Raw genomic sequence first — 27,701 nt, forward strand, 5'->3', positions numbered from 1 at the left:
ATTCTGCTCTTGTGACCCAAGGAACTGCCATGGGGGCCATGTCTTCAGCACCCAAGTCCTCAGATCTAGATTTTCTTCCCTGCTTTACTTTACTTTTCCACTTCTCTCTGCTCCTCTAAGACCATAATTAAATCCTACCTCTTCCAGCTCGCTCCAGATTTTTCGAGATTTTATAGAATTGTAAAGCACAGGAAGAGGCATTTTAACCTATAGCACCTCTGTCAACTCTCTAAAGGACCCCTACAACCCTACTCTTTTTTTTTCATAATCCTGCAAATGTTTTCTTTAACTGTTTAACTAATTTCCTTTCAACTTATATTATTTATTTTCATTACCTTTTCAGGTGATGAAGTCTCTTCGAGGTCAGCAAATGTCACATTTGTTTTTCTTGGAACGAACTCTAATTTCCAAAGATGCTTATACTTTCAGTTAGTCAGCTGTGAAAGCTCACTGAACAAAGAACAAAGAAAGTTTACAACCCAGGAACAGGCACTTTGGCCCTCCAAGCCTGAGCCGATCCAAATCTACTGTCTAAACCTGTCGCCCAATTTCTAAGCATCTGCATCCCTCTGCTCCCCATCTACTCATGCATCTGTCCAGACGCATCTTAAATGAATCTACCGTGCCTGCCTTTATTATCTCTGCTGGCAACGCGTTCCAGGCACCTCCCATCCTCTGTGTAAAGTACTTGCCACGTTGTATCTCCCTTAAACTTTTCACCTCTCACCTTGAAAGTGTGACCTCTCGTTATTGAATCCTTCACCCTGGGAAAAAGCTTATCTCTATCTACCCTGTCTATACCCTTGATGATTTTGTAGACCTCAATCAGGTCCCTCCAAATCTCCTTTTTCCCAATGAAAACAAACCTAACCTCAACCTCTCTTCATAGCTAGCACCTTCCATACCAGGCAATATCCTCGTAAACCTTCTCTGCACCCTCTCCAAAGTGTCCACATCCTTTTGGTAATGCGGCGACCAGAACTGTACATGGTATTCTAATTACAGCCGAACTAACCCGTGTATAATTTTAACATGACCTGCCAGCTCTTATACTCAATACCCCGTCCGATGGAGGCAAGTAAACCATATGCCTTCTTGACCACTCAATCCACCTGTGCAGCAACCTTCAGGATACGATGGACCTGAACTCCCAGATCTCTCTGCTCATCAACTTTTCCCAGGCTCTTCCATTTACTGTATAATTCACTCTAGAATTAGACTTCCCAAAATGCATCACCTCACATTTGCCTGGATTGAACTCCATCTGCCACTTCTTTGCCCAACTCTGTAGTCTATCTATATTCTCCTGTATTCTCTGACAGTGCCTTATGCTTTCTGCTATTCCATCAATCTTTGTGTCATCTGCAAACTTGCTGATCATAAAAGCAGTGCCCTCTTCCAGATCATTTATGTATATCACAAACAACAGTGGCCCCAACACTGATCCCTGTGGAACACCACTGATCACCTTTCTCCATTTCGAGAAACTCCTTTCAACTACTACTCTCTGTCTTCTGTTGCTTAACCAGTTCTTTATCCACCTAGCTAGAACACCCTGCACACCATGTGACTTCACTTTCTCTATTAGTTTACCATGGGGAACCTTATCAAACATCTTACTAAAGTCCATGTATATGACATCTACAGCCCTTCCTTCATCTATCAACTTGGTCACTTCCTCAAAGAACTCTATTAAGTTGGTAAGGCACGATCTCCCCCACACAAAACCATGTTGCCTATTACTGATAAGCCCATTCTTTTCTAAATATAAATAGATTTTATCCCTCAGTACCTTCTCCACCAACTCTCCCACCACTGAAGTCAGGTTCACTGGTCTGTAGTTATCTGGAATATCCCTACTATCCTTTTTGTACAGCGGGACAACATGAGCAACCCTCCAGTCCTCCGGCACCTCACCTGTATTTAAGGATGCTACAAAGATATCTGTCAGGACCCCAGCTATTACCTCTCTCGCCTCCCTCAGCAACCTGGGATAGATCCCATCCGGTCCTGGGGATTTATCCACTTTAATAACCTGTAGCCTACCCAACACCTCTTCCCTCCTTATGTCAACGTGATACAGAGTTATCAAACTTCTATCTCTAATCTCAATGTTCAGCATGTCCCTCTCCTCAATGAACACTGCAAAGTAATCATTCAGAATCTCACCCATTTTCTCAGGTTCCATTAGTGGACCAATCCTTTCTCTAGTTACCCGCTTGCTTCTTATATAAGAATAAAAGCTTTGGGATTCTCCTTAATTCTGCTCATTAAAGCTATTTCATGACCCTTTTTAGCCCATTTGATTCCTCATTTCAGACTGGTCCTACTCTTCCGATATTCCTCCAGGGCCTGTTCTGATCTTAGCTGCCTGGACCTTATGTATGCTTTCCTTTTCCTCTTGGCTAGTCGTATGATTTCTCCTGTCATTCACAGTTCACAAATCTTGCCCTTCCTATCCTTTGCTTTCAATGGGACATGCCTATCCTGCACTATCTTTAACCTATCTTTGAAAGCCTCCAACATATCAAAAGTGGACTTGCTTTCAAATAGCTGTGTCCAATCCACATTTCCCAGCTCCTGCCTAATTTTGATATAATTGGCCTGCTTAGTTTTAAAACATTTTTTAAACTCTAGACCATTCTCCAACCTCCCACATGGCCTCTCCTTACACTCTGTCTCCTGCTCCCTCTCTCTCTCTTTTCTCCAATTTAAAGTATCATTGCTTTTCACTTTTTTTAAAGTTCCAGAAGCAAAGCCAAAGCTTATAAACGCAGTAATTACTGCTCCGAGGAAATGAACTCCAGCACTGATGGGACAAGATTAGATTAGGATTTCTGGTCGGCATGGAGGAGTTGGACAGAAGGGTCTGTTTCAGCGCTGTACAACTCTATGACTCTAGGTAATGTATTCCAGATCACCCTAACTTGCTGTGTGTAAAAAATCATCCAGTATCCTCGATGATTCTTTCTTTGAGATTCTGTAGAAATTCAAATTGAATTTTTGTCTTATAAATTCATATAATCTGCAATTTTAGATTTGTGTTTTCCACAATTATTAAAGTTTATTGTATAAAGACGTTCTCTTTGACAGTCAGATGACCTTGATGCAGTAAGAAATTAATGTTTCAAAAGTTGATAATAAAGGCTTGCATTATCTGTTGATTAAGGTTGATATAATAAATGCAGCTTGGTAATGTCTGCTTTATGTAGTGCATGTTTCTTGAATAATGATTTGATCACAGAATTATAAAAATTAACACTGGTATTTAATATTATAAAATATCTATATTGTCAATAAAATTAATCCAGTTTGAAACTCAAATCTAATAAAACAAAACTAAAATACCAGGATATGTTTGTAATATTGAGAGGAGTTGTTACAACAGAATAGCAATGAAATTCTGTTCAGATAACACACAAGTAGCCAAAAAGTTTCACAAATCACCCATTACTTGCTGATATTGCAGTTATTGCTTGATGTTGCAATCTATATTGGGTCTATATGGTCAGAAGTTGGCAGAGCAAAAAATGGATTTAAGAATGCATTATTAAGAGGACATAGCGTTCTTGTGAAATTGATTTCATTTGACATTTAAAATGACTTAGAAGCGTTGTAAGTTTTGTTGAACAAGAACTTCTGGCCCAAGTTTACAGGTGACTTCTGTTTAAAGTCGGAGTGATAAAAACAAAATATCCCTTTCAATATACCTCCAGTATTCTTATTGATTTCACTGCAAGTGCAATAGTAACCCTATGTTTTTGAGTGTAATAGTATGGAAAATGAAATAACAGCTGGATTCATGATCAAACTAATGTGTTGAGTTCATTGATGTCAGTAGATTCTCGAATGCTTTTAACCCATGCTTTGAAAAGAAACTGGTTTGTAGGTATATTTTCATTGGTTAGCATTGTTCACCTTGTGTTAAGTTGGGCAAAAAACCCATTTTGCAGAATTGAGATGACCACCATAGAATCATAGAATTCCAACAGTGCAGAAACAGGCTCTTCAGCCCAACAAGCCAACACTGATCCTCCTAAGAGTACCCACACAAACCCATTCCTCTACCCTATTATCCTATACTTACCCCTAACTAATGCACCTAACCTACCTATCCCTGAACATTATTGGCAATTTAACATAGCCAATTTTCCTAACCAACACATCTTTGGAGTGTGGGAGGAAACCGGAGCACCTGGAGGAAACCCACGCAGAAACTGGGAGAATGTGCAAACTCCACACAGACTGTCACCCGAATCAAATCCGGGTCCCTGGTGCTGTGAGGCAGCAGTGCTAACCACCAACTGTAATGGAATAGGTCTTGTTGACTTCAACCCCAAAAATCTGTTGTGATTGCTTCATTTACATAATAAATAAAACGTGATTTAAAAACCTTGAGGAACTGAAAATAAATTAGTTCTCAGAAAAAAAAACTCATAACTAAATTATGAAAATAACTTGTTGTAATCAAATCTCTGGTGCCCAACTCTGAGCGTTAACTTTTCTACCACACACGGCCTCAGTTAACTTCATTAATATCTGAAAAAACATTTATTAACACGCAAGCAACATTGGACTGAAAATTTCAAGTAATTGAGAAAAAAAATGCATATGAGCTGAAACAACCCTATTCAATGCTACAGTTAATACTAACATGAAAATAGAATCATGAAGTATGAAGAGCCACACAGCACAATGGGAGGCCATTCAACCCAAGCATGTGACAATTCTTTGAACATGTTTTCTTCCACAGATTGTTGAGAAAAAGAGTTCAAAATTCTGTTAAAAGGAAATTAGATAGTTGTTGAACATTAGAGGTTTGGGGAGTGAACAGGGACGTAGCATCACCCACTTTGCTTCAACTCTATAAAAAAACTCGAATTGAATTAATTGTACATTTTTATGCTGTAACTTCTGACTGACCAGATTTCTCTTTATCAACCTCAGTTGGCATGTTTTGTTATATTGTGACAGAATTACATCCATGAGACACGGCCTGTCTGTAATCGTTCAAGATTGTCGAATTATGTTCGAACAACATTTTCTTAGCCAGTTTGCAAGATTTAAGGTTTAACCCATACTCCTTTTGATTAATTTGTGTGTTGCTGTCATGATCAGCATTTATTGACTATTGTTAATTGCCTTAAAGACAGTGGTGGTGTATTTTTGAGTTGCTGCCGTATCTGTGTTGTAGGTATGCCTACTTTGTTCTCAGGGAAGGAGTTCCAGGGTTTTGATTTAACAATAACATAGGAACACTGATTTGGTTCCAAGTTAAGATGCTGCGTTACTTCAAGAGTAATCAGCAATGGATTCATGGTCATCATTAGACTCTTAATTACAGATTTTTATTTTATTTTTATTGAATTCAAATTCCACCATTTGCGGGTCTCCAGAACATTACCTGGGTCTTTGGATTAACAGTCCACTGATAATACCACTAGACCATTGCTTCCCCTATGAAATCATTGATAAACTGCAGAATGTTAATACTTTTCTAATATGTGTTTCACCTCCACTGAAGAAATTTTAAAAAATTAATGCAAAATATACCATCATAAAGGCGAAAATTCAGAAATTATTTCGGCGGTAATATATCTCCCAGAATGTTATACATCCATCCATCTATTCTAATCCCTTATTCCCGTTTAAGGCCCATAACCTTATAAGCTACACTGTTTCAAGTGCTCATCTTGAGGGTTTCTGCCCCTAACATCTTTCTGGCAGTGAGTTCCAGATACAAACAATCCTTGGGGTGAAAGTATCATTCATTAAATCCCATTTTAAGTTATGTGTTACATACCTGAAGCTGTACCCCCTGGTTATTGACCCCTGTATTATTGGAAAAGGTTTTTCCTCATCTACCCATCTGTGCCCCTCAAAACTTCAATCAGGTCCCCCAAGCCTTGTTTACTCCAAGGAAAATAAACGCAACCTATTTAATCTATCTTCATAGTGAAATGTTCCAGCCCAGGCAATAGTCTGGTGAATCTTTTCTGCACCTTTTCAACTGCAATCACATCCTTCCAATAGTGTGGTGGCCAAAACTGCTCACAGTATTCCAGCTGTGGCCTAACTATCCTTATATATGCAGCTCCATCATAACCTCCTTGCTCTTGTACAATGCCACTGTTAAGGTTAGTGGCTTGTTGAAGTCTTCTCATTTGGCGGAGTTCAGTCATGAATGCTTGATGGGTTTGTTTGAGATGTTCTGCACATTTTTGTAATACATAATGCACACATTTAGCACCATGCCTGCAAAATGGGAGAATCTGGTTCATACATATTTCTCTGATTATACCTCTAAATATCAGGTTGCTGCTGTGCTGATCATCCAAAATTCTTCAAAGTCAAAGAGAATATTCAATCCAGCAACTAGACTTGCAGCAAGAAGAGAAAGTGGTGTTTATTTGCTGAAAATTGACCTCTTATAGCATCCTCATTAGTTGTGTTGGCTTTTTGTATACTTGCTCTTTTCATAAGCTCTGAACAGAGCAATTGGAGTCTAATCGCACATTTGTCTGATGCATATGGAGCTTATTGTTTTTAAAATGTTAGAACAATGAATTATTCTTGTAAAAGCTGGGAATCGAGTGGTTCATATATTCTAGAATATTCTGAAACTCCATTGTGAGCATTGTGTGAACATCTGTCATAATGTCCATGGAGAACATGTTATTGATGTGCTGAAGCTCAGGAAATCTACATGATACTGTAGTGCAGAACCTTTTCAAGTAAAGAGTCCAACACATTTATCTACAGTCTGGGAGCTACATTTGTATTCACGTGCTGTGGGCCTGAACTTTTCAGTTCATGGCAGGAACCTGGGGTGGCATTCTGCCGACAGCAGCCAATTAACAAGCTGATCCTGGGACCAAGCACCCACCCTGAGAGCTGCTACTCCAATCAAAGGATTAGCAGTTCTCCAACCTTGACAGACCCCAATCCGAATCGTGTTAAGGCCCCCCTCAAAGACATGAAAATATTTTTTTTAGATCACTTACAGTGTGGAAACAGGCCCTTCAGCCCACTAAGTCCACACCGACCCGCCGAAGCACACCCAACCAGACCCATTCCCCTACATTTACCGTTGCCCCTAACACTCCAAGTTAGCATGGCCAATTCACCTAACCTGCACATTTTTGGACTGTGCGAGGAAATCGGAGCACCCGGAGGAAACCCACGCAGACATGGAGAGAATGTGCAAACTCCACACAGTCAGTCGCCTGAGGCGGGAATTGAACCTGGGTCTCTGGCACTGTGAGGCAGCAGTGCCAACCACTGTGCCACCATGCCACCCTTGGGCCAGGCAGGTGGATCCTGGCAAATGAGGTTGTTGCCACATTCGTGACTAATTTGCAGTGGGGACCATTCCTGCCAACGTGGAGCAAGTATCTGTGGGCCACTGCCAATTGAAGAGGACCCCACTGGAAACCAGTCAAATGCCTACTTTGTTGACCAGTTTCCTCACATGGCACTGAGCCTTCACAGCGTTTACAAATGCTTGTGACATGAGCCACTGACCTTAATTGGTCTACTTAGCAGCCTAATGGCTGCCCAGTGCAGGTTTTGCTGCTAAGATTTTCCCTACATACAATTTGACAGGGTAGCAGGAAGACATGGGCTCCAGCCCTGATACCTTCTCCTGTTACATGGGGTAGGCCATATATCCCAAGGTAAAGATCAAATGAAACAGCAGATTTTTTTCAGCTGTTCAGAACAAACAAAGTATTGGTCGAACCTAAAGTAACTCCACAGAGGCCAGTACCCTGTCACCAAGTCACCCTTTATTGACACATGAGCAATCCTTCACTTTAGTACTGCCTCTTCAGAGTCAGCTATCAGAGTGTCAGTATTTCTGACACTGCCAACCAGTGCTCTGTCATTGATCCAAATTAGCAGCTCCAATCAGGGAACTCATATTCTATGAGACCCAGTTGGCAGACTCCACTTTGTGAAAGAATGCCAGCTTTACGTATAAATCCTCTAATATTAGGGATTGGGTATTTATCCAGCAGGAGAAAGTGAGGCTTGCAGATGCTGGAGATCAGAGTCGAGAGTGTGTTGCTGGAAAAGCACAGCAGGTCAGATGGCATCTGAGGAGCAGGAGAATAGATGTTGCAGGCTAAAGCCCTTCAACAGGAAGTGTCGATTCTCCTGCTGCTTGGATGCTGCCTGACCGGCTGTGCTTTTCCAGCACCACATTCTCGACTATTTATCCAGCAGTTTAATTTTTGTTTAAAATCCTCACAAAGGCGAACTGACCCGTCAGGCTTCAAAATCAGTACAATTAGGGGAGACCATTCTGCAAACTGGACTGGTTTGATGATTCCTTTACTTTCCACCTTCTGATTTCTGCCTCTACTTTTGCCTGTAATTGGCACTGGGTGGGTCTTGCAGAATTATGAAATTGCTTTGCCGACATGTAAAGTGGCCTTGGCTCCTCTGATAGTCCCTAGAACTTCCTGAGAAACGTGTGGGTGATTAATTAGGACTTCACTCAGGCAGCCATTTTCTATTAGAAAGAGGTGAATCTCTCACAACCAATTTTGCCCCATCAAACTTGGGCACAAGCCTTTTACTACGATCAGTGGTAACTGAACCAGCTGCTTTTCATAAGAGAGCGGAACTGAAGTTTTACCCTTAATCTACAAAGGTTCCCTGATATAAGTCCTCAGTCTAGCCAAGGTCTTTTGGAAACTTAAGGGTTCGAGCCCAGAGCAAATTTGTTAAAAATTGATTCTGCAATCACTAAGACATCCACATCAGAATTGACCTCCATTAGAGCTAGGTGACCATTTAAGTAGATATTTATGTTGATTGGTTCTGATTTGGATATTGCTAAGCAATTTAACTGTTCTAAACCAGATGTTGGTGCGATTTCAAGGGTGTGCACTCTCTTGGATACCAGCCTATGAGTTTTCTTCCTCAATTTACATATAATGGGATTATTTTGCTGTCTCAAGTCCACATACAGGCAGCAACCACAATGTTTTGCTGGCTACGATCCTGAAGAAACATTGTACAGTTTGGCTGAAGTTTGGTTTGGTTTCGGGGTTTTGCTGTGGGATGACCTAAAGTCCCTCTGATCAGGGTATGCCCTGAGTGAGGCTATGCAATTGCCTGCACTCAAGTGGTGTCCCCCAAGCTCACTCAGAATGGCGAGGTGTTCACATCCATTGGAATATCCTGCAATTCATATGCTCCACTTGCCATCTTTTCCAATGATAAAACCAGCTGAACTGCCTGTTTGAAATCCAGTTCGACTTCAACTAGATTACGTCAGCATGATTATGTCATTAATCCCACACACCAAATGGTCTCTTAGCAACTTATTAAAAATTAAATGAAAGTCAGTCTTCATAACCTGGTCAAAAATCCCAATACAAGTTCCTCCAGTTCTCAAATTGCCGAGTGAAAACCATAGCGCCTCTGAATTAGTAGAGGCTTAAGGCTGTAATATTCCTTAACTATGCCCATCAGTTCATGAAAGGTTTTAGTATCTGCTGCCTCAGGGACAATTAGGCTCCTAATAATGGAAAAAAGCTACAGCTTCACAGGCTGTCAGGAGAATTACTCATTGCTTTATTTTTGCCACAATGTTGTTTGCCTGGAAAAAAAAAGTTCTTTCCACATTCTGGGCCCAGTCCTCGATGGCAGGGTTGAACAAGTCAAGCTTCCCAAACAAAGGCATGATGTGAGAAATGCTTACCCTGATTCAAAGACAACTGTTGCAAATGGGTTTCCTCAGGAACATGCTTTGCTCTCATCACCACAGAAATAATTCCACAGTGGGTGGTATCCTGTCACCAAGTTACCTTTCATTTACACATCAATAATCCTTAACTGTAGTACTGCCGCATTCAAAATTAACTATCACAGTGTCAGTATCTCTGACATTCCCCTTTTTACCTGTCAGCCAGAGCTCCCTGATTGGACCAAATCACAGCCCCAATTACATTCAGTGAGGTCCAGCTGGCTGACCTCATTACAATCACTACAGCATCCAATTAGTCTGTATTTGAAAAGCTCATGACACAGTGTCTGATACAAGATATGATTCTATAATCGGACAACATTTGCTACATAATCCTGACTGCGCAAAGAATTATGTTGTTAACCAATTTTTGATGGTCAAGCTTGCAGTATAGTACAGTTGTATTTGCTAAAAACTACATATATTATTATAAAGTGCTCGATACTTTGGTGACAGGAAGAACAGAGTCCCTCTGTTATGCATGTTTCAACTCAACAAAATGAATGTCAGCTATTCACTGGTTCATTTCCCAAGCCAATGCCCGGACCAATGACTAAGGCTTTTAAACAAAGCTTGGCAGTTAACTGTCAAATATCATGAACTGTTGCATTCTCCATGGAAATGCCTCTACCAAGCAGAGTCTACTTGTCAACCAATTAAACAGTATCAATGATGTTTTCCTTTTACTTTGGTATTATTTGCAAATTGTCCGAATGAAAACTAGACAAAAAGATTCAATGGAATGTCTCCTTTTCAGCAGTATTCAAATCATTTATGTTTTGAAAGAAGACTGTTAAGAAGTATATTCTCTTCATTACCCAATTAATGCCTGATGAATTGTTTTGCAGGTTCATAATTCATGTTGTTATACTTTATATGTTATGTAAGAATTTAATGAAAACTTAGGAAACAGAAAGGCTTTCAGGTCTCCTCTTTCCTTTTCCTGTTCTTGTGCCTTGCTTCATTTCCCCTCAATCCTTCACTTATATTGCTAGTTCTTCCTCTTCTTTCCCTCAACAATTTAAGAATGTATAGCTAATACACCACAGATGATTACCTATATTTTTTGTTGGAACATTCTTTAGGTTTTAAGCGACATAGCTCCAGTAGTGAACTTGGAGGTGAGAGTAGGGCATTGAATTGGATTGGAGCTGGGGACTGATCTGCCTCCACTGAACTATCTGGCGGATTGGAAGGCTCAAGGATGACTTTCCTGCCTGGAAGACATTTGGAGCCCCTATACAGGCAATGAGTGCCCACATCAAGGCCTCATTTCAATGGATATTGGAGTTGCCATGTAGAATGCTTGAAAAGCAAGCTTTTGTTGGGTTTGTCATATGCATCCGCATTGTCTGGCACTAGCAATCCTGGTTGTAATAGCATTGGGAAGTTTGGTGGAGAGGGGAGGAGGGAAATCATCCTGGAGGCCCTTTAGTCTGATGCTACTCTTCTCTCCCATGACCCCCACTTGCAACTATCATTGTACCCACCCTCAACTTTAACTTCTCATTCCACTGTCCTGTGATGGGTACATCCAACAGCTATCATCTCTGACTGGCTGGCAACTCTTTTGAAAGGAGCTAAATTTCCAACACATACTTGATATAATGAGCCTTCCTTGAAACGTGATATGGGGCTCTTAGAAAAGCTGGGAAGAGGATTGAAGAACAGCCAGATTTGAATAAATTATGAAAGATGTACATTGTAAAGCTTTCCAAACCAACTGGTATGTTAAAATAGCCTCTTTAAAATTACTTAAGGTATCATAAATTCTGAGTTATGTTCATATAATTGTACAATTTTGGAAACTACAATTAACTTGAGATTCTATTAAATAATCTTTAATTCATGATACTGAAATATACAATAGACACGTCAAGTTTCTAACAGTCAATTTATAAGTATCCATTTACAGATACCATTTTTCAAGTTGGTAATCTTGATTTTGCTAATTTAGCTAAATAATTAGCTTAACTCTATATTTCTTTAATGGCTTTCTTACTTAAATTTTGAAGAACACGTTTCTATGAAGATTAAATCGTGCAAGTTCATTTGAAATTGAAAGATTTTTAATTTGCAGTAAGATGGGGGAAAGATATTTTTTCCATTTGCTTAGCGAGCAATGATGTGTGAGAATTTAATTTTCTGGTCAATGCATAAATATATTCTGACAATAGTAAGTGTTGATCTGCAGTGATGGGTTTCTAAAGCTGGTAGGATATCTTTGAGTATATTTTTTTATAAATTAATGTGATGAAAATATTTAGCTGCTTTGAATTCATAGCAGCATTGCAAGAGTAGCAGAACTAGTGCTGTTACTAGTTTCAATGTCGAAAAAGTCTTTCACACAATATGATCAACATCCTAGCTCTCAGTTTTTCTTTTTAACATATGTTGCAAATTGACAGATAGTTAAAGTAGCCAATCAGTTCATTCCTTGCTTAAAAAAAACTTATGAAGTGCAAATTACAGAATCCCATAGAAACCATTTTACAAATGTTTTGTGCTGTCGGTCAGTTTTAGCTGTGGCTAAGAATCACTTCACAAAACACTTCAGTGCTCTGTAGTTCACTTCAAAAGAGTCATATGTGTGTTACTCCACTTTTGGCTCACATATCAAAATTAATATTTGAACCCTGTCTTCTTGTATCAACTGCAGAATGCTAACAATTCCAAGTCAATAGAAAAGGTATACTTTTTTTAACCACTGGAACAAAAGAACAGGAAAAGAAATACATTTACACAGTACCTTTCAGGTTTTGGGACATCCCAATGTGCTTTACAACACATTACGAAATGCCACTGGAACATAAGGAAGCCTCTGCAAGCTACTGTGTTCCCGTAGTTGGAAATACATGAAGTGCTAAACATGAAATGTCAGAATCCTTACAACCAGCACACAGAAACTTCCACTCAGCTATTTGAGCTGGAGTTGAAATGGGCAGACAAGTGAAAAGCCAGTGTTCTAACTAACAAGCTTCTTTCAGAATATTTTTGAGCAGAGGATTTGGCCATTTACATAAAGACAGGTCAATAATATAATAGTCATTTAATACTGTTTCAGTTGATTTATGAATTTGAAACACACATTGGTGCCGATGTGGATATTTCAAGATATATAAAGGACTAAAATTCTTAATTTACAAACTCTATGTTACATTGCCAAGCAAGTGAAGAGTTTAACCTGATAACAAACCAATTTCTTTTCAGATAATATTGCCTTTCTTATTTTACTTAGCCATTTAAATATGTTTTATCCCTTCGTAATTTATCATTTACTTAATCTTTCTTAATGTTCTGTTACAGTTTTTGCAGTTATTGTTTCTGAATACAATTCAGTTCCCCTCCCTTGTCTCATCTTATTTTGTTTCTCTGAGCTAAGTTGCATTTGTAAGATGCGTGATTTATATATATTTTATCATTATTTATTTTTCAGTTTGAATGTTTGAATTTGAACTAGTTGCTTGTGGCTTTCTGTGTCTGAAGGAGTTTAATGATTTCTGTAGCCGTGGTGATTTATTTTAAAACAGTCTGAGAGACAGAATTTCAGGAAGTTGTTTATATCAGTCAAGTTTATGAACAAACAAATATAAAGGATGTAGTGCATTAAGCTTTCAGATGTAAGATCCTGAGTATTTTGGAGACTTGGGGGAAATACCATAATTTGAATTTTTTTAAATTTCACTTTGGACACTTATGCAGGATTCTTAGTTGAAGCTGGATAAGTAAAGTAGTTGTTCCTTAGAAAGAGATGATAGTTTAGAATTGTTATAAATCAGTTACCTCAGTGTAAGGAGTTTAGTTTAAAAGTTCCAGATCAAAAGTGTTTGGCTAAAACCTGAAAAGAGGTTGTTGAAGCTGAGGAAGTATTTGACTTTTTCTGTAGTAACCGAAGCTGGGATCATAACAAAGGGGAAAATTACATTTCAGGTTATTTCTTTTCTTACTTTGTGTTCTCTTCCAGAAAATAGTGTTAAACAGAACTGGTGGCCAGGAGTGGGAAGGTTGGTGTATTAGCACTATGGTCAACATCTCTCCTATGCAAGCTACTCTGACAAAATTGGCTCTGGTTTGAAGGAGAAATTTCTTGCCTGTAGACACTTTCAAATCTTGTGGCATTCTGCATGCTCCATCAATATTTGAATGCATGTGAAGGATATCAAGTAATTACATGATTTATTAGTTCTTTTGAGGACACTCCTCTCCCTTGCTTTTGAAAATGATGGAATATCTTTCTGTCTTATAGGGAGTCTCTTGGGAAAGAAGGATGATTCCTGATATATCAGCGCTCTGTAGTTGGGTGATGGTTTGCAGGGATTTCAAATTAAGCCTCCTTGCTGACTGCAAATTGTAATTTCTTTAATAATTGCGGCATTCTCACTGTAGCCTGTAAAATCCCAAACTATTCACATCCCAGCTCTCATAAAATATCCTTCCTTTTTCTGATTACTATTGAACATTGGAGGTCTGGATTAATTTCTTTAGCCAAAGACTGATTAATCTGTGGAATTCATTGCTATAAAAGGCTGTGGAGACCAAGTTATTGAGTGTATCTAAGACAGAGATAGATAAGTTCTTGATTGGCAAGGGGATCAAGGGTTACATGGAGAAGGCAGAAGAACGGGGCTGAGAAATATATCAGCCATGATGGAATGGCAGAGCAGACTTGCTGGGCCAAATGCTTAATTCTACTCCAATACCTTACGGTCTTGTGATCCAAGTGACAATCCTTGTATTCACATTTCAAGCGATGCAAACAGTGAGACACATCACAGAAGGCATATTTATCATGTTAAAGATGTTAACATTTTCCGAGCATAACCAGCCACTGAGACATGAAGGAAGATGAAGGAAGCAAACAGATGAAATAATGGAACAGGTCTCCAAAATGGTTCATGTACAAACCATTTAAATATAATCGGTGGGATAAATCAGTGGGAATGGGAACTTTTAGCCAATTTTGTTTCTCTTGGTGCTTGGTAAAATATTTTGTAAGATACTTTGTCCAGTTAATTCCATTTGAAATCTCGCTGTTTTAACCAATGATTTTAAACAGTAAATCAGGTTACATTTAAATGTTGTGATATTTACTTCTTAGTAGTTCTGCAAGCGGCTGAATTTGAACTGTTTTCTCACCCCTTGTTTCTGGCAGTATAGGTAGGATATTGGTGCTGTGCCAGATACTGCCTTGGAAATGGAAACTTGATAGACATGTAACAATGACAGGATGCCTACTCTAAGAAATATGATCATAATGTTACTAATCCTAGCAACATCAATGCTGTACAGAAGCATTTTCCCTTGATTTTAAAAAAGAGTTCTCCAAACCGTGTCAATGGGCTGCACTGTGGTGCAGTGTTTAGCACTGCTGCCTCACAGCACCAGGGACCCAGGTTCAATTCCAGCCTCAGGCAACTGTCTGTGTGGAGTTTGCACATTCTCCCCTGTGTATGCACGGGTTTGCTCCAGGTGCTCCGGTTTTCTCCCACAGTCCAAAGATGTGCAGGTCAGGCGAATTGGCCACAGGAAATTGTCCATAGTGTGAGGTGCATTAGTCAGAGGGAAATGTGTCTGGGTGGGTTACTCTTTGGAGGGTTGGTGTGGACTTGTTGGGCCGAAGGGCCTGTTTCCACACTGTAGGGAATCTAATCTAAAAAAAAACAGAGAAGCATCGGAAGAATAAGGAGAGGTAATATAAGCTAAATGGCACAACTTGAAAAAGGGGTACCAGACCAAACAAACCTGAGAGAATGTGGTCAAGTCTTTCAAATTAGCAAGACAATTTGAGAAGGTGGATAAGAAAGCATACAGCAATTCTGGCTATAATGGACTGAGATGAGTTCAGAAGAAAGGAGATTATGTTAACCCTTTTAGAGTATCAATTAGTCCCAACCTAAAATGTTGTAGCCAATTCTGGACATCAGCCTTCAGGAAAGATATCAGTGCCTTAGAGAAGTTACAGATTTATTAGAATGTTATGAGGGATGAAAAGCATCAGTTATTCTCCCCGTGTCTGTGTGGGTTTCCTCCAGGTGCTCCGGTTTCCTCCCACAGTCCAAAGATGTACGGTCCAGGTGAATTGGCCATGTTAAATTGCCCATTGTGTTAGGTCCATTAGTCAGAGGGAAATGGGTCTGGGTGTGTTACTCTTCGGAGGGTCGGTGTGGACTTGTTGGGCCTGTTTCCACACTGTAGGGAATCTAATCTAATCTAATATGGAAAGACTAGAGAAAGAGAAGGTTAGAAAGTGGATTTTATTGAGCTAGCAAAAGTCTGTTGGGTTTTGATGAGAGTAAATAAAGAGAAATGGTTTCAGACGAGTTGATGATCAGATCACACAGACGTGATGTAATCAGGAGAGGAACCAGGGCTGATATGCAAAACTGCAACAGGAAAGTGAGTTATTGTAATCCGGAATGCAATGTCTGAAAGAATGATTGACATAGATTCATGACTTCTAAAAAAAATTCAATAAATACTGAAAGAAGAAAAAAGGTTTTCTGAGAAACAGTGGGGAGGTGGGACGAATTTGGATTGCTCTTTCAAAGAGTCATTCCAGGTATGTTGGGCTGAATGATGTCCTGTATTTTATAATTTTATAATACATAATACCTGCATCTGTTCTAATATTGTAACACTTTCTTTTTCCTTTGTTTTGTTTTGCTTACCTATACAGGAAGTGGAGGTTTGTACTTTTTTTGAACTTCATATCTATTTGATTTTTGATAGGCACTGCAATATATGATGACCTCACAATTTTCTGGAGTTCAAGTAATTTTTTTTAAATACACAGGATACTTAATGCACTCATGAGAAGATTATAAATTACCTCTTTTAACATTGAATATTGCCATGAAATTTTGAAATTTTTTTGAAGAAGAGTCTTATTACTTTAAGTGTGACACTGATTGTATATGTGCTGCTTACTTTGGTGCTGTTGTCATGTTCAATTATCTTTTACACTGCACCATGTAGTTTAGGATTTAATCTATGATGAAGAGTGGTGCATGTGATGAGCTAGAACTATACTGCTCACTGCTCAGACACAAGGTAAGCAAACTTTAGTGAACGTGTGTTCACGTCATCTACTGCCGATATCCTGTGATAGTTTGAAAGAGATTAAAAAGATTACTAGTCTCTTGATTTTTTAAAATTCATTTGTGGGATGGGAGCATTGCTGGCTAGGCCAGAATGTATTGCCCAAACTTAATGGTCCTGACGGCAGTTAAGAGTCAACCACATTACTGTGGGTCTGGAATGACATGTAGGCCAGACCAGGTCAGGAAAGCAGTTTCCTTCCCAAAAGGACATCATTTGGATTCTTCAATTCTTGGTGTGTGCAGATGAGAGTGATCATTTAAATCAACTAACAGTACCCCCTCTGCCCTTGGAACATGTGCTGTAGGGTTAACAGAGCACTTTCACTTGTGCTGTCAGTGGGCCATCACCTAACTTCCTAAGCAGTTCAGGAAAGGGGTTAGACTGTTCAACTAATGAATGAATGGTACAGTCCACCAGCAGTGAAGGGAGAAAGATTTTTGGAAGATAGAGTCATAGAGTCATACAGCACAGAAATAGACCCTTCGGTCCAACTATAATCCCAAACTAAGCTAGTCCTATCTGCCTGCACTTGGCCTATATCCCTCTAAACATTTTTTGTTCATGTACTTACCTAAATGTCTTTTAAATGTTGTAACTGTACCCGCATTCACCACTTCTCCTGGAAGTTCATGCCACACTGAAGTTTGCTGAATGTTTCTTCTTGTGTTCCTTGGCCCGTGAATGTGGGACCTCAGATAGTGTGGGAGCATAATACTGAGGACAGACTTGCAATTGCAGATTCAACACTCAGCCAAGCTTACAGTCATTTTACCGCCCTCTCCCTTCCAGATATACTGAATTATGTCTTACCATTTGATGTTGTCTCCTCACGGTAGCTTTCTGCTCTGCTCTTTGGCAATTTTAGATGTTTCCTAAATCTGTTTCAACAGTCTGTATTCTGTTGACAAAGCAAAAAGGTTTGGTAAGAGAGATCATTTTCAAGGCATCAAAGTTACATTCTACTTGGTCAATATCTGTTTTAGTTGCTGCATTGAGCTTTGTAAACACTGGGACTGTGTACTCTTTGAATAGTAGCCAGTCAACTGCCTGTCATAGAGTCATAATGATACTCATAGCCATAATGAGTCATACAGCACGGAAACCGCCCCTTCAATCTAACCAGTCCATGCTGAACATAATACCAAACTAAACTAGTCTTATCAGTCTGCTGCTGGCCCATTTCCCTCCAAACCTTTCCTATTCATGTATCTAGCAAAAATGTCTTTCAAACGTTGTAATTGCACCCGCAGCCACCACTTCCTCAGGAAGTTCATTCCACACTCGAACCACCCTCTGTGTAAAGAATTTGCCTCATGTCTTTTTTAAATCTCTCTCCTCTCACCCTACTCTTGAAATTTCCCACCTTAGGCAAAAGACATTTACCATCAATTCTATCTGTTTCATTATTTTATAAACTTCTATCAGGACACTTCTCAACCTCCTATGTTGCAGTGGAAGAAGTCCCAGCCTATCCAACGTTCTTTATAATGCTAACCTTCCATACGCGGCAATATCCTGGTAAATCTCTTCTGAACCTTCTCCAGCTTAAAGATTTCCTTCCTATAACTGGGCGTTCAGAACAAGACACAGAATTCCAGAAGAGGACTCACAAATGTCCTGTACAACCTCAACATGACATCTTGGACTTGAAACGTTGACTCTGTCCCTGGATATTGCCAGACCTGTTAAATTTCACCAGTAATTTCTGTTTTTGTTTCAGAATCTCCAGCATTTGCATTTCTTTGTTTTAACTTATTGTTTTATTCTTAGTTCCTCTAAATGCAATAATGGGAACATTTTTTAACAAAAGAATTATTATGCTGTTTTAACATTTCATAGATTCTGTATTGTTTAATGTAAAGAATCAGTGAACCATAAGTTTTAATAAGTTGTAATGTTGGAGAACTGGCCACTTTGTTTTTACATATAAATGTCATTTTTCAGGAGGCCCATCCGCCTGCTTTAGTCATTGACCTTTCCTCGATTTCAGGTGATATCTACTCAGGTTCGCAAGTTCCTGCCATGGGTCCTCATATGAATTAACAGGCCAATTCCTGACCCACAGTTCTTAGCCACAGAAGGTCAAGCTGTCCCATGACGTAGTGGCATCCAGATTGCAGGAATTACTTCAATTTTTTTTCCTTCTCTACCACTGCTCTGCCTCATCATTAAGATGTTGTGACTCAAAATGTCATGCCATTTAATGGGCAAGTTGAACCATTGGGACAAGCTCCTCCCAGTTATTAGTGTCAAAACTGTCACACTTTAAGGAGAGCTTCAGAGTGCTTCCTTTATCTTCTCAAACATTGACCATCTATTTATTTATTTATCTGTTTCTTCATTATATTATCACTTTTACCTAGATACAGTGAAAAGTGGATAATGTCACCATGTTACAGCACCATCTTGAATTACAAAATAAGTTACTTAACAATTTGCATAAATGGTAAAATGTTGAACAGTTTGCATAAATGGTAAAATATTGAACAAATTAGTATTGAATTAATATTACTAAAACTGAAACAGTTCATCTTCACCTCTCTGTGGACTTCACCCTCTCTCTGAAAATTGGAAAATATTTGAGAGTTTGAAAAGGAGGGCCTGGTAATGAAGATGCTTTTTTGGCATCCAGTGTTCAATGTATCAAAATTGATTTTTTTTTTAGGAGTTTTGCCTGAATACTTGTGGAGCCAGTTACAAGAAGCACTGCAGCATTTGTTTGAAATCCCTCCCATTGAATACTGAGAGTGTGACAGGGGCTGAATGATGACATTACTTGATCACTTCTGTATGTTACTGATACACAGTCCAGATCTCACTGCTGTACAGGAGTGTAGTGCCAACAACCACTCTGTGCAGTAGGAGTAGGACTATTGTTGACTTGTAAAGGTCTTGGTTGTTAACAATTGCCTGTTGCAGTTTGACAAAGATGAGCACAGCTCCTTTGGTGTGTCTTCTCGTCATCGGTGGCCTCTGCAAGAGCTGACTGTCGGGATGTCATAAATGCTCAACATAGCCCCAAGTATCTCTCAGAAAATGTTTACGGGGTGCTGGAATATTTGGTTGACCAAGTGTGGGTTGATATGAGTTTTGGCAACATTCAAGAACAGGCCAAGTCTCTTGTTTGCAGAATTGAAAAAAAATTGAGGGACTTGCAAATCAAATGAGCAACTACCCTCCAGTTATCTCCATTCCAAAGATCATGTATATCTATGATGTTCAACTTAATTTTAGCATGTAGCTGACTAAGGTTAAAATATTTCCCATCTGGGCAATATTTAATACACCTTTGATGAAGTAAGTAGCTAATATAACAATTTCTGGGTGTACACTATCTTATTAGCTGGACCGATCCATTAGAGATGCTGGATATAGTCAGGGGAAGTTGGTTTGGGAGTGTTCAATGTAGACTCTAACGACTTGACGTCTCATGGAATTAGACTCAACATAGGCAAGGAATCCTCCTACTGATTATCAACTACCATACTTCCTCCAACTAACTAACAAGTACTCCTCCATTTTGAAGACTACTTTGGAGATACATCAAAAGTGGCAAGGGCACAGAATGTACTTGGGGTATTTCAGAGTAATTTAGTGATAGTATCACTCCTGATGAAGATGGTTGAGTCCTAAAGGGCATTGCTGTTAGACTAGGCCATTGGAAGGTGGTGAGAGAACCAACAAGAGGAAAAAAAAACTTCAACTCATTTATTTGTCACAGAAGTACCTCGTCAGGACAGTAGCAATAGAGGGATCAATGGTGGTCCTTGTTGATATAAAGTCTGCCTTCACATCCAGGATATCCAGCATCGTGTTTTTCAATGCTACTATTGTACTGATAGTTGCATTCATATCATTCAGAATTGGAAAGAATTCATTGGACTTGCAGATTCTGTGATCACAACCCACAGAGCCTCACGGTTTACTGGATCAAATGTTTTGGTCAGATTGAAAAATGTAATGAAGAATTCTAGTTAGTGTTCTTGGCATTTTTCATGGAATTGTTGTGCATCAAAGATGATATTTGAGGTTTCTCTGAAAGATCTAAATCTATACTCTGTATTTGGAAGGATATCCCCAGCTCGAAAAAGATTATTCAGGAGAATGGATTTCAGGATTTTCCATGCTGTGGACAAGAAGGAATTAGTTTGAGAATTTCCAAAGCACAATTTTTCACCTTGTTGAAAATCATTCCAATGATCAGATTCCTGACATTCCAGGGATTAATTATTTTTCTTCCCAAATGTATGAGTGTTGATATGAGTAAAATTCATTAACTTTGAAAACCTCAGCTGGATTACTGTCAGTATGACAGGCTTTGTTATTTTTCATCTGTTTTATAGTTCTGCTCTCCAACTGATGTTGGTTCACCCATAGATTCCACCACAAGGTTCTGGGCAATAGCCTGGAGAGAGTCTGTTGTCACTTTAAATTCACAATGAAGGAATCACTCCAAATGTGTTTTTCCAGTATTGACAGATGATATTGTCATTCTTAGGAAGCGAAGCTCAATCCTGTGAGCAAAATGGATACTGTTCATTTGTCTTTCGTCAGTAAGTGGCCCTAATAACCTCAAAGAAGCCTTGCATATCATGATGGGAAGCATATAATTGGACGTCTTGGGCTTTCTCTTCCCACCACATGACATTTATCATTTCGGTTCGTCTTTGTTCTTCACACGAGAGATGCTGTGATGCTGCCTTCTTGGCTTGCAATCTTGGCTTATTTTCTCAAGCAATGAAAGCTGCTCATTTTTGTTTTTAGAGGTCACCTCTTCCAGCATTGTTTCCATCAAATCAGCATTGTTGACAATAGCCTAGGCACAGGACCCTGTTACTCCTGGCTTCATTTTTGATCCTCCTGTTCTGGGATTGAGTTGGATGTGTGCAGAGTTTCTAGATGATCCAGGAGTTGATATCCTTTGCCTCAGGATGCTTCCATGTGGTTTTACTTTTGTCTGCCCAGAAGAAGGTTTTGGTCTAAATCTTGAGTGACTGAGTGAGAATGTTGAGTGTTTGTTTGAACTAAACCATTCTTTGTCAACAGGAGGCTATCATTTGTATTGGCTTTTTCCACCCTCTTTTCTTTCCCCATGGTTGTGTTCTAGGCGTTGGAGTGAAGGCCAACCCTCCTATCAAAGTCCCTCAGAAGGATGATCTTTCCTCCTTATGGGGTAGCAATGAAAATTACATCAAGTTGAGGTAGAATGTTTCCTTAACATCTTCATCGGAGTTGAGGGTCAGTGAATAAGCACTGATAATGGTGACATATTGATTATGACTGAGTTGGTGGAGTGTTATGAGTCTTTCATTTATACAATTGAGGAGATCGGCAGTGTATCAAAGAGCCTATTCTAGATAGTCAACTCCATGGTGACAAAGTTCATTTATCCAGTATAAAGTAGACCCCTTTTATGTCCCTTCAAGTGGCCCTTCCTAGGAAAGCAGATCTCACTGAGGGTGCTGTTTTCATTATGGAGTATGGGTAGCTCATGCAATTATAGTTTCTTTTTCTTTCTAAACACTCTCCCATAAGGTTATCCATGAGTATTCTAACATTCAAGGTTCCAAATTTTAATGTTTTCTTTCTTTTACCATAAAGATGATAACTCCACAGGAGACCCCAACAAGGAGAAAGTGGGGCAACCAATCTTTAGGGCACTTTTTCTAGTCCTTCCTATTTAGGTTGAGTGGACGGAATCCTGAAGAAGATAGTCAGTCACAGATGCTGCTGCCCAAAGATAGCTCTCTCCAACCACTTCCATGTATCTGTCACCATGGTGCAAATTTCTGACTAGAGACGCCCAAGTTCACAGCCCCTCCGTCCCAATGGACAATTTACCATCCACTGGACTCAGTAAATGGATCCTGGTAGAAGAACGTGAATGATTTTGTTTCAGGGGTGAAAGCTTAGGCCACATTGCTCACACAAGTTTGACTGGTTGGTGTCAGTTTTCCGTGATATGGCCAATTTTGCCACTGCAACCTTCTTCCACTTGTGCAGCTGGTGAGACACATGCGGTGGAGCAATGGGCAATGTGGGCTATGGTGAGATTAATGGAAGAATCCGACAAGAGATCCAGCAAGGACTATCTCAACTCATGAGCTGCTCAGTGCATCTTTTCTGCTTTTGCCCAGCTAAGGATCAGTGAGTGGCCAATTAAGGGGGAATATAGTTTGTTAAATGCCTTGTTAATGGTCTAGCTTGCCTCATTAATATTTAGCTTCCTATCTTGCCAAATGCATGATACAAACTGAACATTGAGAATTCTTAACATGGAGGTCAGAGTGCGTGACTTCAGCTTGCCGCTTCTTACAAAGGACCACCATATTGGATACGGGCCTCACTTTCTCAGGACATGCTCCATTGGCATTGGCTACCCACATCCCATGACCATGTGATTGTGCATCTGATATATGCCGCCATTTATGATTCCCATGGCACATCTCCAGTACGCTCACACTGTACTTCAATGCTGCACCTTGGGCTGCACTGGCAACTCTCATTGTAATGCCACAGCAAGGAAACTGTGCTGTGAGGGACACACACCCAGCTCATGGGCTGGACCAGGCTGCTTCTCCGGCCTGTTCACTTCCTGTCATACTGGCATAGTAAGTCAAGAGCAGCCTCCATTACTGGTTCAGGGACTTCTTCACCATCGGTCAGTCTCTCAGGGCAGTCGGCATCAAGGTCCTATCCTCATAATGGGCAAGGAGCCGAATGTTGAACTATCCACCACCTGTCTTGACTCTTTCTGCCCAGCTGGGGGCTGTCACCCACCTGGAATGAAAGAGAGACAGATATTAAGGGAGATGAATGTGGGTGGCACAACTGTTACTTTGGATACCGATGGTGGGTTAGCCTGAGCAAGTGAGTAGGCAGCGGGGTGAGCACGCAGGATTAGCGTCGTTGGAGGTTGGGTGAGTGAAAGTGAGTGACGGAAGAATGGTAGAGCGTGAACCTTGTTGTGAGCTGGTTACAAAAGCAAAGATAGAGTAGGTGTGAGGTATCGGAGAAAAGAGGGTGGCATTTATGCTGGCATAGTGGAGCAGGAGGTCGACTTGGTGTGATCCTGTGGGAAGTTGATGTCTCGCCTTTGCATCACCCTGTCCGCCGTATCACCAGATTGCAAAATGAGCACCAATTTCCCCTACCTGTTATGTCTCGAAGACTTGTCAGGACTGTACTGGTCTGCTTCAGACTAACGCTGTTTGTCCGGGTGCACAGTGTGCTTTTAAAGTTATTGTAGGTAAAAGAGATGCAAGCCTTTTGATGAATAAGCAGTGTTGTTCCAGAAAAGGCATGTGGTAAGATTTGACTAGAGCTGGGCACTGGACACCATTGGGTTATGGGAGGTAGTTAATGAGGTGTATTTGATAAGATACAATAAGGAATCTCTGTATGGCAAGAATCCCTCCAATAAACTCAATGCAACTTGCCGTTAGCAAAACAATCTTTCTTCACTTGTTCTGCCATTGAGGACTTCTTCCATTTTTGACTGGCCACAGCCCCTTGACCTTACCAGCTCCTGACTGCATCGCTGAAGGGATCATCAAAGCACACATGCCCTTCCATCATAGCAAGTGATAATCCACTCCTGTTTTAGTAGGCTAATGCTAAAGTGCAATCCATAGCTATTTAGAAGTTAATTAAGCCATAATGTAGACATGTTTTACTCACTTATACTGTCTGTCTTTTAAAGATCTTAAGACAATATGATAACGTAAATGATTAGGAATTTATTGATTTTTAAATTTCTCTTTATTCTTTTAGGACGATTATTTCAGAAGCTGGAATCCCAGCAAGCCGTTTGATCAAGGTATGACTTCTTCAAATCCTAAAACACTGAAATCTATAGATTGTTAAGTTATATTAAGAAATGACCAGACATTATTGAATTAAGGTTTGAGCAGGTACATAATAACTTTTTATAAAAAATTAAGTTTACTTATCTCAGAAATATGAAAGGACTTGTACATGATTTTTAAAAGTACATTTTTTGCTTTCTTTCATTTAAAATAGCATTAGTTTTTAAAATATTATCTGTTCAAATGTAATTTAAATCTTTTCAAATTTTGCAAAGAAAAGGCTTCTTGGGTTTTTTGTATTATGCAATGTAAATTGTTGTGTGAGTATGAATATTGAAGCAGCCTTTGAACTGTGCTGGAAGAATCTTCAGTTAAATTGATTTTTGTGAAATCCGCAAGTATTTTATGAGCCTGGCAGTGTGTATAATTATCAGAATCAATATCTCTTATTTCTTTGTTGGTCACAGATGCATTCACAGAGATACATAATTCTTGCAGATGTAGACCAATCATAGTGGTGGTTTTATTCTTTCCAAAACATGCGATTTGAAATATAGTGCATGCAGAAAGACATTGTAAGTGAAATTATGAATACAATGAGCAAAATGATAGCAAACTAACAGATTTTTCTTTTAAATTGATTTTACTTCAATAACCATGGCTTGTATCACGAGGACATTATCTAAGAATAGCTGTAAAATGATGAAAGGCTGACAACACAAATTCATTCTGTCACTTTTAAGTAAAGAGTGTTTAAGGAATACTCCAGTTTAGGAGGAGGAATTGTCGTGTACAGTTGGGCCTGGATTTAGTCCTTCCCTTGTGGTAACCACACTGGGCCTGGATGTTATCTGGTGTCCTTGGTGGTCAACTCAACCTGATTCCACAGTGGCAAGCTCATTAGTGTGTGTGACACAGGCTGACTCACTGGATCACATTGGCAGAGGTCAGTTCCAGTGCTGGGAAGCCTAATCCTTTGATGGTTCTGCAGAGCCATGCCATATTTAAAGGGCTTTGTGTTTGTGTTGGAAATAATGCATGTTTTTTTCTGAGAAAACTGTTCAGTTTAAATCTTCAAATGCATTTTAAAATTTCTAATGCTCCTAATAGACAGGAAACCTCAGGGAGATGATCCCTGTGCAATCACACTTTTCATGGCATCAATGGGTTCAACTGAGATCTGAAATGTTGTGGAGAAGCCAGGGCTCCTCCTCCAGTGCTCAAAGATGAAGACATTAGAGATGATCCCCATTCTGCCATGACCTTTGCACCTCCACAGTATTCCACATGTCTGGCTCTTCAGAATTCAGACCTGTGATGGCACTTTAAGGAATGGTCCCTCTGCATCTTGGTGATTCGTTCCCCCTTTAGATTTTGGACCCAGTATTTTTGCATTCTGCATTTCCTGTCAGAGACTCTGCCCCTCAGAATGTCAAATTTCTATGCAAACAAAGCTTTCCAGAACAATCTATCAACCTGCAACTCAACCTCCTGGAAATCCAAAGGACCGTACCAGTGAATCATAAGTTGCCAACTCAGCTTTCACTCACTGGGTTTTTGAAGTTACGTGTGACTTGAATAAACTTTATTAGATCAGGTAGGCACATCATATCAAATTTAAACTATAGACTAATGGGCAATTAAGCATATCTGTGAATTCCTGCCATTAGTGAATGAGTTACTTTTTACTAACTCATTTAATCGCTTATGGTTTTCCCAATGCTTGAGGTATGATTAATAGTTTTCTGCACAATTCTCCATGCCCACCGACCATGTGTAGCAGCATATAAGCATAGGTGCAGAGTAGGTGTTACCAGCAGAATGTAGGTCAGCCAGAGGTCGGATGTTTAGTTGCCATGACGGCTGGTTAGCAAGGCAACTGGAGCCAGCTTAATTTCCATACCGACTGAGGCCACAATGAAGGTCCTGTCTTCTTGAGCTCTCTCCATGTCTGAGGTGTGGTGGACCACAGGTTAAACCATCACCAGTCATCTCTCTGTTTCTCTCTCTCTCTCTCTCTCTCTGTCTCTCTAGTGAGAGAACAGCTCTCTGGTCCTCTGGGATTATGGCGACTTTATCTATAAATCAACTCTAACTGAAAGCAGAAATTTGAAAGCAACATACAGACACTTTCCACAAAATGGAAAGACAATAGTAAACCAGAGTTAGTGGACTAAAGTTGTTATTCACAGTGCTGAGTCCAGAAAGCTTTAAACTGTCTACGTGGAAGCAGAATTTATGTTCTTCCAGCTTGCTTCACGGCTGGGACAGAAACGTGAGCACAGATGGATCAGCAAGTTTGAGAAGGAGAAAATTTGCAGTTGGTCTTTACCAGGGATGCAAACAACTGAGTAAAATAATTTGCTTTAATGTTGGTTTCGGGACAATACTGAAGGTTATGCTTAAATTGCCACATATCAATTTATTGGAACATTTAGTTAGATTGTGTTTCGGTTAAAATAATTGAAAAATCAGTTGTAGCATACTGTTATTGAATTCAATCAACTGGTCAATGTAACAAATAATCATGTGACTTGAAAATGAATGTAGGAATTGCAGCTTTGACAAACCATTATGGCAAGTACAAAATGCACAATTAATCATACTTTTTTCAAAAACTTCAGTATGTTAGGAAAGGGATTAGTCTGTGCAATTATATTCTGGTAAACTGAAAAGATAGGAAGTGGGATGTGTAAGTGGATTCCAGGGATAAAGCACCAGTCTGCAACGCTGCAATGTATAATTTGGTACAGTCAATTGCAGAATTTGGAGGCAGACAGTACAGCCTTCATCTTCTTTACAACTGTTATGAGCAGATGAGCGAGGATCATTTGACACCCCTCTTTTTAATCACTTTTCAATTGGTTGCAACAAATATTTAATTTGTTTTAGCAAGCAATTATCACATTGAAATTAAAATGCGGTACCAGTCAAAATTAAGTAACCAATTACAAGGTTTTCTTGCATGAAAGAAAGAGGAGTTTTATTACCTACTGTGACAACATTATGGTTTTAAGAAGTGTATTTTGTTCTGG

The 27,701-nt window shown here is 39.6% G+C and overlaps 1 protein-coding gene across 5 annotated transcripts in view; it reads left to right on the top strand.

Annotated features, from left to right (window-relative positions):
- Positions 1-27,701, top strand: part of LOC122556622 (testican-1-like) — a 527,512-nt gene that overhangs the window by 141,810 nt on the left and 358,001 nt on the right. For 3 of the 5 annotated variants that reach the window (XM_043703530.1, XM_043703528.1, XM_043703531.1), the window contains exons 3-4: positions 16,434-16,442; positions 24,632-24,677. In XM_043703530.1, coding sequence (XP_043559465.1) covers positions 16,434-16,442; positions 24,632-24,677 — 55 coding nt within the window. The remainder of the gene's footprint in view (positions 1-16,433; positions 16,443-24,631; positions 24,678-27,701) is intronic. The other 2 variants (XM_043703533.1, XM_043703529.1) reach the window with 1 other exon arrangement.

The sequence above is a fragment of the Chiloscyllium plagiosum genome, chromosome 14 (assembly GCF_004010195.1).
Source record: "Chiloscyllium plagiosum isolate BGI_BamShark_2017 chromosome 14, ASM401019v2, whole genome shotgun sequence".
Taxonomy (NCBI): Eukaryota; Metazoa; Chordata; class Chondrichthyes; order Orectolobiformes; family Hemiscylliidae; genus Chiloscyllium; species Chiloscyllium plagiosum.